Raw genomic sequence first — 13,571 nt, forward strand, 5'->3', positions numbered from 1 at the left:
TGTTGGTTTTGTAATGGATTTTTAATTTGATATTGATTAATCCATCCAGGAGAAAATGGTATTTTTAAGCGTCGCTTGGCGTGTATATCGTAGCTAGCTAGCGCAGCCGCCCTGTGGAAGGACTGTATTAATGTGTGGGAATAACCAGACCCCCTCACTGCTTCCCAACTGTCCCTGGTATCCTCCGGTAAGATCCGAGGGCTGGTTATTGAGGGAAAAGGGGGGTTTGAGGGCCTTCGGGCCATGCTTCCTCTGTGCCGGTGGTGGGGAAAGCTTGGGGGGTAGAAAGGCTATCTGAGTTACAAGCTCTGCCTCCTTCCCATTAACAACTGGGGAAGATGAGTCTTGTCACTTTCCCTGGTCCACAGGGATGTCAAAGTGCACGGGTGAGAGTCTATCTACAATCTTTTTTCCAAGGACACTTGAGCAGAATGGATGGTCACCATCTTGTTCGCCTTAAGTATTAACTTAAGCCATCTAATAACGTCATGTTCCTAATGGACCAGGAGCAGTTCTTCTGCCACCAGCACCAGTAAGAGGGCTGTGATCTGGTAGCCTGGTTTTGTCCCGTGGTCCGTTGCCACTTCAGATGAAGGCTTCGGACTACCAGCCCCAGACATGCCGCTGTCCCCTGTTTCCCCCAGAGAGGAGTCCTTTACTGTCGAGGTTCCCACAGGGCCCTCTACATCCCCAGTCTTTTGTACTCCCTGGCCCACAATGGAGGCCCCGTCCTTGGGGGACTCCTGGTCGGAGATGGCCTCCTCTGAAGTCTCAAACCACTGACACAGGAAGTCTTTCTTCCACATCACCGCCGGGTCGGGTTCATCCGGCGGGACTGTGGTGGTGTCTGGTTCCTCCGTGGCCGGGGCTACATCCGGCTGAGAACACAATGTCAAGGGGAAACAACGCTGCATCAATGGTTGAACAAAGACATGACTGGCGAAATTAGCATTTTATTGTTGTTCGCAGGAACCGTTGGACCTTTTTGTGATTAAGTCAAAGTAACACTTTGAGTCAGGAGAATTTCAGTGCAAACTTTTAGACCTTTTGACATAACCGCTCATCTAGGCATGATCCCTGGCTCACCTTCTCCTCATCCTCCCCCTCCTTCTCCTCCTCCTTCTCCGCCTTCTCCTCCACCCTCTCGGCGGTAGTGGGCATGTGGAGGTAAGCCGAGCTGTCTGGGTTCTGGCGAATGCAGCGGCCCCGCCCCTGACACAGAGCGCTCGAACACAGCCTGGTCGCCGTGGTAACGTTGACGGAGTAAGGCCCCAGCACCTGACGAGTAAACTCGGCCAGGTCTCCGCACTCCCTCTGGTGCGACGGTGGAAGAACCGGAGAGGAAGAAAAGCTTACAGATAGACGTAACGAGAGAATGCTTCAATGGTTACGGTGTTCCACTCCCAGTAGGAAGGTACTGGGTTTGATCCCTATGTCCCCATTCAAACCCGGAGGCATCCTCACCCCTACCTGCTTATTTTAAGACCTGTATCTCAATTAAATAAGTGATCTGCTAGGTCACAGAAATGCGGTAACTAATGGAGAAACCGAATTGCAGAAGATCCCTAATAGACACACTATGAATGAAGGGGACGTACATTCCGACACACACCTCCACACCTTGAGGCATTACACAAGAAGACATCCTGGGCACTTAAGGGCCAGTAAAAACCGACACAAAGTGAAGAGAAGCATGAATGAACCGAGGGGGAGTGATGGAGAGGGCGGCATATGTATGTTTTATGGAGTGGTGTAACGTTACCTACCTCTGTTTTACTGTCCTCCCTCTCCCAGATGACTACTCCTGCGGCTCCGAGCGCAGCACTCTCTCCTATGGTGTAGAGCAGGTCAGCCTGCATACAGAACAGTTGGCAGTTTAATTACGGAAACTTCTAGAGTTTCCCCCCGCAGCAAAGAAAACTCACCCCTTCGTCTTGTCAAGTCTTGCATTTGTTTGGATGAAATTGCATGTAAAAGGCCTGGAAGTAAATTACTACTACTTATACTATTTTATGTGAAAGGACAAGGCCAGGTGGTGTCAAATATTACTGCTGACAAAGGCCTGACCTTAGCTCAGCATCTTTGCTTCTCCTAGGCAAAACACATATTAAAAAGTATAAATTGCGGGATGCTGACGAAAGCGTTTATCTTATTTTATAATCCAAGCTTTCTCGCAATACTACGGAGTTGCTCTGTATTCTTTCTTCAGGGAAGCACCTCAGTGATGACGCCGACTGCGAGACGGTCTTTAATGTTTACTACACGCCGAACAAGATAAAAAATAAAAAATAAAGTTGGGCTGACCACCCCCCCCCCCTACGCCAAGATCGTAAGAAGTACATAAATCATGGTGACATCGTCTGAGATTGTCTGGCCGGGAGCGGTTGCTCCGGCGGCGGTGGGAAAAAGACGAGTGACACGTCACACCAGTACAGCGGAGACGCCGCTGCGGTCGACCTTTATTAGTCTCTCCCTTGGCCTGCGAGAGGCCTGCTGTTTCGCTCTGATGTTTATACATCACATCACGTCTGCTCATGCCTTTCGCTCGCTCATCGCTGCCCCCGCGCCTACCAGCCCTGCCAGTATATATATCCTCCCACGCAACGTCCGTCTTTCTTAAGTCGCGGCGACAAGCAATCTGCTTCCTGCTCCTCGATATATATATATATATATATGTATGTATGTGTGTGTGTGTGTGTGTGTGTGTGTGTAGGCTATTAAGGCGCAAGAGAGCAACCGAGTGGACTAGGATGCTGTGTGTCTCACCTGTGACAGGAAAGTATTGGTGGAGGTGTATGTGCTCTTGACCAATGGGAACACGGGGAGATCGTAGGTGGTCCCGGACATGGAGGCCACTCTCAGAGCCTCTCTGATCTGATTCGACAGGAGAAGCCTGGCACCAGACGTTCCACCCTGCCAGCCAATCAGACAGACAATGAGACATTTTAATTGCAAGACCAACTTTGATTCAAAGGTCCCATATTATACCACAAGGTGTGAGTGTGATTAGCCGTTACAAGCCGTTTGGAAAATCTGCCTCTTCTGACATCACAAGTGGGCGTATCCACCTAGTTGTTTGCTGGATAGATGAGCAACGTTTGCTACAGTCCACCGTGTAGGCTGGTAGACTGATCTATCCAGCACACATCTAGGTGGACACACCCACTTGTGATGTCAGAAGAGGCAGATTTCAAAATGGCTTGTAATGGCTAATCACACTCACACCTTTTGGTATAATATGGGACCTTTAATGGAATATGATGAAAATACATTTAAATGTTATTCTTAGATGCTAAGAATAACATTTAAAGGCCTTGTACTAAAGTGCCATGATAAATTGCTGACCTTGGCAGATAGGTTTACCTTTGTTCTATGCATCTTGATTGATATTGCATTGATAATAAAAAATCTAAATCTAAATCCCCCGGTTACCTGTAATTTCTCCAGGGAGAGGAAGGGGTAGAGGGCAGAGCTTCGTTTCCATAGCCACTGCAGCTGGTCGTTGAGCTCTATCTCTTGGGCGGGGCATCCTCCGGTGTTGTTAGCTGGTGGCGTCTGGCTGGGCTCCAGCGTGTAACAGGTGGGGTATGGAGAAACCCCCCATAATGCTTTAGGGCGCAGCCGCCGTACCTCGCGCAGAGTCTCTGTGAGTATGGACTGGCCCGCCGCCTCAAAGTCCACCTGTGTGACATCATCAAGGTGCCCCATGATTAGAAAGAGGGGTTGCTCTGCTTTTCATTTCAATACACCTAGTTTGTGTTAGGTGTTTTCCTTATTGTCGAATCTCCATATCCTTTCCTTTTCAATCATTAGGTTTTGAACTTATTATCTGCTTGTTTGTAGAAATGAAAACAAATCACAAATATTTGATTGGTTAACAGCATGCAAAGATTTTAAATCACGCACAAGGTAATGGAGCGAATCCCTCGGAAAGTAGTGCAACAATTACTTCCACTCCTCTTTCATCAAGTTCAATCATTTGTCAAATGTTCGCCCTGCATTGACTCAAGATCCCCCCCGCCCTAAAGGCTTAGTTAGGGTTCCACGTTGACATAAAGCAAGGGGCTTTACGGACCCGTTAGGTCCGTAAAGCACGGGCCTGACATAAACCCGACGCGGAACCAAAGCGGGGCCATGTCTGCGCCGAAGAGAATCATTGTGTGTTCGTTACGTAGCGTCGAGAGTAGAACCATTACTAAGCCCCTAACACCACCCATCCTCCCCCTCACCTGCGCCCACTTCTCCACCTCCACGGGGCTCCAGTCTGGGAAGAAGCTCTTGAGCAGGGCCCTGGAGGCCTCCAGATACAGCACCTGCTTCTCCCGGTTGCGGGCCCACTGGGGGGTCCACTCGGCCCAGCGCAGCACCCCCAGGCCCAGGTACCGCGGGGCGGGCAGGGCCGCCGCCAGGTCCTCCCCGGCCTTCTGGAGGTGGCTGTTCAGCCGCGTGTGCTGCGGTAGTCCCCCGTCGACGGGCGTGTCGCGGTCCAGGAAGTAGGGGTAGCTGCCCAGCGAGTCCTCGTAGAACACGGCCACGCGGCCCTCCGGCTCCACGCCCAGCGGGCTCAGCTCCGGCCTCCCGGGGCAGGAGGTGTCCGGGACGCCCCAGAAGATGATGAAGGGCTGGCCGGAGAGGAGCGGGGGGCGGGCGGGTCGGGGGGGCGGCCCGGCGAGCCCCGGGTGGGGGGAGCCCAGCAGGAGGAGCAGGAGGAGGGGGAGGAGACGGGGGAGGAGTAAGGCGAAGGTGGGGAGCGGGACCCTTGGGGGGTGCGATGGGAACGTTCTGTCTGAGCCCGGGGAAGAGCCGGGGCGCTCCCTGCTCGGGTGGGGTCCCGGTCTTGAGTTTGTACTCGGTCGGGGATCCGACCACGCCATTGGAGCAGCCAGCTGTCAGTCGTCACGCTCTCTTCCCTACCTCTCTGCCAATCATTTCCTAGGGCACGAAACCAAAAAAATGAATCATTTTAATGAAGGTTTCGTTTTGCGGGTTGTAAGTAGCCTTATATAGTATCCTTCGATACTGACGCTGGCACATTGAATGCATATTGAAACCCTTGTGGATGGTGGAAATACATTTTTTGGGCAATATTTTACGTTTTGTTATGATTTATGGCCTGTCCCCTATGCAACAGATAGATAGCTGCATTACGCTTGCTCTGTTGATGCTGATGTAATGCTATTCATGTACAAATAGAAAGTTAGTTTTTCAGGCATTTTTTATTTACACTGTTGACTCTGCATTCAGCCCTTCATCAATAAATCATTTCCTGAATCCACTTTTTAAGAACTGGTGCCTTTTCAAAGCTTTGGTTTTACTGAGAAGAACCAACCACAAAGTACACAAGTACAGTGTACTTTGTGGTTGGTTCTTCAGTAAGTACACAAATATTTATATCTGTAGAGTTAATATTGTTTATATAATTGTATGAATAATCAATAAAGATGTTGGTGTTGAATGTGTATTAAACCTCCCTTTTCCTTTAGTTAAGTGTGCATTTATAACAGCACACACTTCTTAATATTGATTTCCTCCTGACCTTTGTGACCTCGCTGTTCAGACTCCTGGTTCTGCACATCATCGTGTGCCGGTTAGAATAAAAACGTAAAAAACCCAACGTTCCCCGCGCATTCTCTCCACCCGACGTTAAATATTCTCGTTTACTTCTATCGTATAGTGCCAGCTGGCGCTAGCAGACAGCGCTAGTCAACTATTCACTCACTCCACAGAGAGACATCCAGCTGAACCTGCCTTAACCCAGCCAGGAGCGACGTGGTACCTTCCACACTTTATCTCCCATCCCCTAACTTCTCCCCCTCACACCACCACCACCACCACTCTGCGCACTGGGACGGATTAGGGAAAATCCTGTGATATGAATGCAGACATGGCTCCTGAATGGAGACAGCCACCCTGCCGTCCCTCCATTATGCAAATGAATTCTCGCAGTGCATTGTTTAATCTTAACTTTAGCTTAACTTGGTGTCACCGTGACATTTACGGAGCTATTCCTCCCCGCGTTTCTACCCTGTGAGTCATGTCTTAATTTCTATTCTGCACCGGGGAGACGGTCTCAGGGATAGACAGGTCTGTGCACGCACACCCACACACACACAGAAAAAAACGACACACACACACACACACACACACAGAAACACGTGCACATGCACCTCGCCATTTGAGACGACCACAGTGTGACTCAGTGAGGTGGCTAATTAGGGTAATGATGAATGAGGTCTAAGACGATGTCAGCAAAACAATTGGTCGCTTGCACACAGGCACACTCGTACATGCACGCATGTGCACATATGCACACACACATGCAGACACTCCTTCAGACACACATACACACACTATGGCGTTAGATCCCTGACACAATCATGGCTTTGGCTCACACACACGCAGACAGACACACACACAGACACTCACTGAAGGGAGCCAGGGGTCGCTAGACAGGGGGGACAGACAGAATATATAAAGAATACCCCACTTAATTGACTTTTTGGAAGGGTGCCTGACATTGATTGACGTCGCTTTCGCTTGGACATTACTTGAACTTGAGGAACGTGATTTCCCTCTAATTGGGTTGAATGTGTTGACGAGTGCAATTGGGATCTGATGGCCTGGTTGATGTTTAATGGAACACACAAATGTTAATGAATTCATTGAAAATCGAAACCGCTGAAAGTTGATGATGAAAAATAATTTGTTTCAAACGATTCGTACACAGAACTAATACTAACTAGCTATTCGCCAGATTAAAAATGTGCAAGGAATTCAACCTGACGAAGGTGTCAGCACACATATACATTAGACAATATTAGAATGAAAAGGCTAAATGTATCAATCTATATATACATGGCAGGGATGGAGGATTCTAGATAAAAAGCAATCTGTAGTGTATAGCAAATGGTTGTGTGGTAGTTGCATTGTAAATATGCCTTATTTGGGAGTGGGAGATGGACCATCAGCAGTCCAATGGCTCCTTATTCATGGTGGTCATAGTGGTTTTCAGTCTACTCTTTGAAAAAGTCACTGCTATACCCCTTTGCTTATAATGTCATGTCACAGCCAGCCTGGATCAGCAAAAACCCTGCCCTTCAGAGGGCTTAGGGTTAGGACGTGTTATATAATGTGGGCCTGGGAAGTCCTCTGAGAACTGTGATTAAGGACTACAAATAAAGTGGACTTTACTTAAAGGTACGACGGCGGATTATTTGGACCTCTGTGTTTTGTTGTGGTGCTGTAAAATCACGTGTGAGTACATTGCATTGCTAACTGTCTTCTTCACTGTTCACGTACAATATTTGTATTGTATCTCGCACTTTGAATGGCGACTGCTTTGGAAGGCCATGTGTATGAGCTTGGACACAAACACGGATGTAAACAAAGCAAAACAAAAACGTTGGGAAAGGACTTGGAATGCTTCTTTCACCTGTGACTTGAGGTACAACAGCATTGTGTAGAAACACAGTCGATACAAAACCAATCATTTTATGGAAACAAATCAGCAGGAAAATCAACCACTGTATCTTTAACAAGAGCTGGGCGTGTGAGCGTGGAGTTGGAGGGAAAGTGCACTGCACAGGTGGCACCCAGAAAACCGTTTAGAACCACAGCCGTTGTAAACTCGTTACTAATCTACCGTTCACTCGATTTCTCGATTTATTCCCGCAAGTAGCGGTGGTTCCAAGGACAAAGGTATTGGGAGGGCAGCCGCCGTAGCGTACAGCGACGCAGGAACTCTCCCTTAGTGCGACAGGAAGCTAATTATTGTGCCAGTTAATAGGATTGATTAGAGGCGGCTGTCCGTCTGTTCTGATTGGTCCATATGGAGAACCAACTGCCAGTTACGGGAGGCTTCGCAGCGGAACACGTTCCTGGTGCACGACCCACGCTGATAGACACTATTTAACATGTGATTCATCTGAAACTGTCGCTTGTTCTGCACAGTAGTGGCTATTACACAGGGAATTTAATGTCCATGTTGTGCTATGTGTATTTAATGGCCTTCTGACTGGTAGTACTGTTCCTTAACCACCATGAATTGAATCTTAATAAATCCAATATTTTGCCAAGGTACAGGATTTAGAGAAACCCAAGGGAAGAGTAAGGAAGGTATAGTTAGCCTGGGATATATCTAAGTGACATGACTCTAAACTCAAATTTCCATTTAGGGCACCACCAAAGCCTGCCATCTAGTATGCCATCTAGCTAAGCCGAAGAGTGAATATTATATTGAACTTCTCTAGTCACAATGCATCATGAGTATTTTTTTCTTTGTGTCATTTGTTCTTTGTGATCTGTGTGTACAGATCCTGAGTAGTTATTGGGTGCGTCTAAGGTTATTTGTGCCAACGAAATGTCTACCAATTAGGATTATGAATCGAGACTCGCCAGGCGTTTTACTAATTTCTGACATAGCTGAACTATGAGCTGCTACTTTGAATACAAGCAATTTTGATTGACAGTCAAGCTACCATTTCAGGTCAGGATCTCTGATACAAAAGAATAAGACGGGACACAGAGCGATGGGAGAGAGACTATGGGATCAAGGTAGAGAGAGACTCTTTATATGCAATGGCGAGACGACTTATAGAAAGAGGATTGTGCTATTATAATTGTACGGTATGAATTTGTTAGGATGGAAAATGATGAACACAAAGTCCTTCAGAAAGGAGCAAAATGCACGGCAAATTATCTCTCTCCGTCTCGCTCTCTCGGTCTCTCTCTCTCCCGTTCTTATTTTCTGGAAATAGGTGGTTCTTCAGATGTTTTTTTGAAGATCCTCAGTCCTATCGATTGGTCTGGGATTGGGGGAATACATGCTGCAGTGTTTGTGTGTTTTAGTACTTTTAAGTAAAAGGGTAAGGGTTTATAACTGGGAGATCGCAAGGCTAGAGCTTTGACCGCAGACTCAGAAAGGCATAATTGGATGAAAGCGAGAAACACATTTATTGATCAACCTCACATGAAAGTAGGATTAAATTAGTCCACAATATTATTTAAAGGAGGGAAGCCAAATTATAAATACATCTGCAACACTGCACCCGCTATGGTTAAACAGGGTTACAGTCTAAGTGAATTTATTCATTATAATTCTTGTGTCTGTGAATGAACTGTGATTGTGAAATATTAATACATTCAGTATATTTAGTGTAATCTGATAAGCAGCCTTTAATCTCCCACGCTGCCGTGTAGTAGTCAATGGTAAAAGGTGCTAATTGGCTTAACTGCTAGGACTAATTCCCTGGTCTGTGTTTACAAGTCTGTCTGAAAAGAGGATGAGTTCAACGCCCACCACATCCTGTAGGTCAAAGGTCAACCATTTCAAAATGCCCTGACCCGATTGGAAAATCTAAAAGTACGGCTAAAATGGCGTTTGAATGGATCAGAAACAGAGGGCTGTTGTATCCGGGCAGACTCCTCCTCGCTGGTGACGCATGGCAGCCCATCATCGGACACCATTTGAAGACGATAACAATATGGGCGGAAGTGAGTTGTTGTATGTGCTTTCAAAAATCTAAAGTGTTTGCATGGATGTAAAATGATAAACACAATCACGAACATAACCGTTTGGCGAACCATAGATTGATTCCCGTACAAATGTAGAATGTAAGTGCAAATGATGCACTATTCATTTGGTCTTGTATAGAATATAACCTTAAAGCGGAAGACCTTATTGGTTCAAATTGGTCCAAAAACGTAAATCCTTGACCCCTGAGATGAATGGTAGGCTTTAAAGGTTTTTTCCCATGGAAACAGAGTTGATGGTCCGCAATATGAAGCTTGTATCTCTTGTCTTCGAAAATCGAGGAGCCTGACAGTTCACATTTAACATTTTAACATAAGGGTTTCTATGACTCTCCAAAGTAATGCATTTGTACCAGTCCTCACATTTGTGAGACACGAGTGAGATGTGACCTATCTCATCCTCACCCCCTGCATTGGGGTAGAGAGGACTGTTAACTCGATAGAACGTTAGCCACCTGTGACTTATGTCATGATAGTGTGAACCTATCATACAGTAACTGCCGTTTCATACTATGTCTCATGCAATGTATAATCTCTGATAATCTCGTACTCCTAATAATAATAATAATAATAATACCTGAATGATAATTAGACAATGTGTGCTGGTTTACTATGAGCAGACCATCTGCCTTTTAAATGGTTCAAAGTCACCAATAGTTAACCTCTCCTGTATCAGTTCAAACTCAGTCATTTTACGAGCTTCAAGACCAGGGAAATTTAGCTATTCTGAACCTTAGTCCTCCTGCACAACCTTGATTTATTTTAGACCTGAAGAGACCCTTAACTCCCTCTCTTGCTGGACAAAGCAGTGATCTCAGCTCAGGACTGGCTGTGCTTGGCGGTTGGAGGCTGGGAAATGAAGAAAAAATATGACTTGAGGACTTGATATTCGTGGTTTTGAACTCAGACGACTGCAGTCTATCTGTAGGCATCCTTGGACAATACCCCCTGACCTCTACCTGTTCCTACTGTATCATTCTTTTTACTTCAAGTAGCTTAGGATAGAAGTGTCTCTCAAATGCCTGAACGAAGATAAACAGTGTTTGAAGAGTCTAAACTATGATTCCTAACTGGATCCGATCTTAAATAACTTCAGATTAGTTTGCATTAACACATGTGTCACTCTCGGAGATATCCCATGATGCACAGGGAGACACAGCGACTGCAAAGTGTTTGCACACAACATTCTAAAAAGGGGTGAGGTTTAGAAATAACCGTAAGACATTATGATTTATAAACAAAAACCACAGTTGTAGGTCCAAACTGCGGCAGTACATTTTACACAACCTTGATGTACAATTAAATGTTTTCTAGACCTCAAATGCAATTCCTACAGACATAAGGTTATTTTGTCCAGATGCTTTCATGAAACAGTGGCAAATTCTCTTCTAAAAACTTCATACAAACATCCAAGCCTTCATACATTCTTCATCACCTCTGGAAATCCAAAGCAGTTTTTAGATATTGCTCGGTCTACCCCTGTAGTTGTATTGGTTCTAGTCTACTGCATAAATCCTTTCTTCTATCTTTGACTCGAGAAAGCAGTACTCGTTATCTCTGCTCTGAACTGCTGGTGCTTGGCAGTAGAGTGGCGCTTGGTAAAACGCAACCAAACATGAATTTCAGAAACCACAACTCACACTCACCGACCAGAGGAGGGTGGTCTCCTTGTCTGCAGAGATAGGTCCTCGGCGAGGGGGTTTTATATTCCAGTGCTCAGCCTCTTCCAGGGGCCATGGCTTGTTCGGTCTGTTTCCCCCCTTGATGCTGCCCTCCTGCTTGGGAGGTCGGCGGTAGATCCCAGAGGGCCTGAATACATGGAGGCGCCACAAAGAGGACCTCAATAAAAATGTGATGTCTGGAAGGTCCAAGGGAAGAGCGATAAGGAAGGAGGTCCCGGTTGAGAAGGTGGAGCGAGGTTGTGCACCAACCAAGAAGAACTTGTAATCAAAAGAGAGAATAAGATAAATGGTGCCCTAAAAAGAGGAAAGTCTCACTCCAAAAAAAGATGAAATGGTGTGAGAGGGGGGAGGGGGGGGGAGAGGCGGAGGATGGTCCAGGCGACGCGTGTCAGAGTGAGTTTTGGCTGGCGTGGGTGCGTGTGACCTAACCTTCGCCGACGCGTTTTGCTTCCTTATTCCGTGGGGTAAGGGGGGGTCAGAACGGAGTGCGGGCAAATCACATGACCAGCGACGCTCGCCGTAATCCCCCATAATCCTCGAAGCTCCTGCTGCTCACAGTTAGACAACAAACACCAGAGACGGGGATAGACACTTCCGCCGCCACCCCCGCCCACGTAAACCATCCAGCCGACACACACACACACACCGTCATCGTTTGAAAGGAATCCTGCTTCCTTTAATCAGTCGTGTCCTCCAGCTTTCTGTAATTGGTTATGTAATTACATGATAATGAATTTGATTATATTAAGGACACTGTTCTGCGCTTTGATAGCTTCGTTTTCTGTGTAATTGCTTAACGTTTGGTTAGTTACCTAGTGTTAAAGAGGGGGGCACCCTTGACCTTTCCTTTCCCTTCACACCTCCAGCTCCACCTCAACCTCCACCTCCACCCCCACCTTCACCTCCATCACCTTCACTTGTTTTCTCTTCTGTGTGTCTCTCCCGGTTTGAGTTCTTTGTATACTCGCAGGTGTTTAGACCCGGTTGAAGGTCCATTATATTTGTTTTTACTGAAATCAGTTTAATTGACCTTTATTTTGATCTAATTGGATTTCTTCGCCAGAGTCACACAACAATAGTATTTCCTACTCCTTCTGAGGCCTCATGACACAAAGAATTTTCAAAAAAAAATGGCCCATTTCTTTTATTTCTTTTTTAAACTCCTTGATGGCAAGTACTGTGGTAGTTTGAACAACAGTATGCACTGATGTGTTTACTGCTGTCGTTTCCTCAACTGTATGCAGTGCTGTTTACATACTGCTGTAGTTTGTACAACTGCATGTACTGCTGTGTATGTATTGCTATAGTTTGTACAACTACATGCACTCCTGTGTACATACTGCTGTAGTTTGGACAGTATATACCGCTGTGTACATATTGCTGTGATGATGTGGTTGTGCATCTTATTTGAACCACGACATTTGCTTTAAATAAAGCGGTCCAACAATTAAAACCCAAATCCGCAGTTACTTTTTCCAACAATGTTTGGTGAGAACATACATAGCCTATCTCTCTCTCTCTCTACCTTATACGTCTCTCTCTTGTAACCTTCAGTGACTTTGTGACCCCCTCACTTCTCGGCTTAAACGAATACGGCGAGGAAATGTGAAATGTCAGGTTCACCCAATCTCCAGCCAGTAGCGTGTTCATTTGACTAATGGTTTTGTGTCTCACATTTATCGTCTGTATTTCCGTTCTCGGTCGGACCGCTGGTGCTTGAAATATCTGCGCTGACAGCCAGTTGGGTTCGCTGGGTAAAAATATCCATCACATGGAAGAAAACATGCACATTGTTCATGGGAGTGTCTGCATGTGATGTGTGTGTGTGTGTGTGTGTGTGTGTGTGTGTGTGTGTGTTTTTGGGCCATGTTTTTCCAGAGCATAAGCAATACTTACACCATTGTATCACATTATACTTGTAAGTATAGTGTACACTTTCAAGTTCAGCTTGTTTTCCAAGAATTATTTAAACAATGTAATTAAATCATTTTTCCAAAGCAAGTTAGTTGTGTTGAAATGTGGCAATTATAGCATTAAAACAACATTTTATGTTTGTTATTGAGTGGGTATCTTGCTTGTGTGTTTTTTTTGTGTGTGTATTGTGTGTCTGTGCGCCTGCATGTTTTTGTGTTTGTGTGCGTGCGTGTTTTGGTGTGAGTTTGTGTGTGTGCATAGAACTTGTGTGATCTAATTTTGTCGGAGACACACTACCACGTCACTCATTTAATCACACAAGTACACACACACACACACACACACAAAAGCAGACCACAATAACAGATATACAGACAATGACAATGTTGTTTACCTGTGTGTTACCTGTGTGTTAGCCATTCAGTTGTTTTTTGTTATTATAAC

At 45.9% G+C, this 13,571-nt stretch overlaps 1 protein-coding gene across 1 annotated transcript; it reads right to left on the bottom strand.

Annotated features, from left to right (window-relative positions):
• Positions 1-494: 494 nt before the first annotated feature.
• Positions 495-4,874, bottom strand: LOC307078973 (hyaluronidase-1; the record flags this gene model as incomplete). The annotated part of the gene is made up of 6 exons (XM_079741014.1): positions 495-878; positions 1,087-1,314; positions 1,767-1,853; positions 2,767-2,913; positions 3,433-3,681; positions 4,230-4,874. The coding sequence occupies 6 exons, from the start codon at positions 4,872-4,874 to the stop codon at positions 495-497; spliced, it is 1,740 nt and encodes a 579-aa protein (XP_079597140.1).
• Positions 4,875-13,571: the final 8,697 nt, after the last annotated feature.

The sequence above is a fragment of the Pollachius pollachius genome (assembly GCF_949987615.1).
Source record: "Pollachius pollachius genome assembly, chromosome: 8".
In the NCBI taxonomy this organism is placed as follows: Eukaryota; Metazoa; Chordata; class Actinopteri; order Gadiformes; family Gadidae; genus Pollachius; species Pollachius pollachius.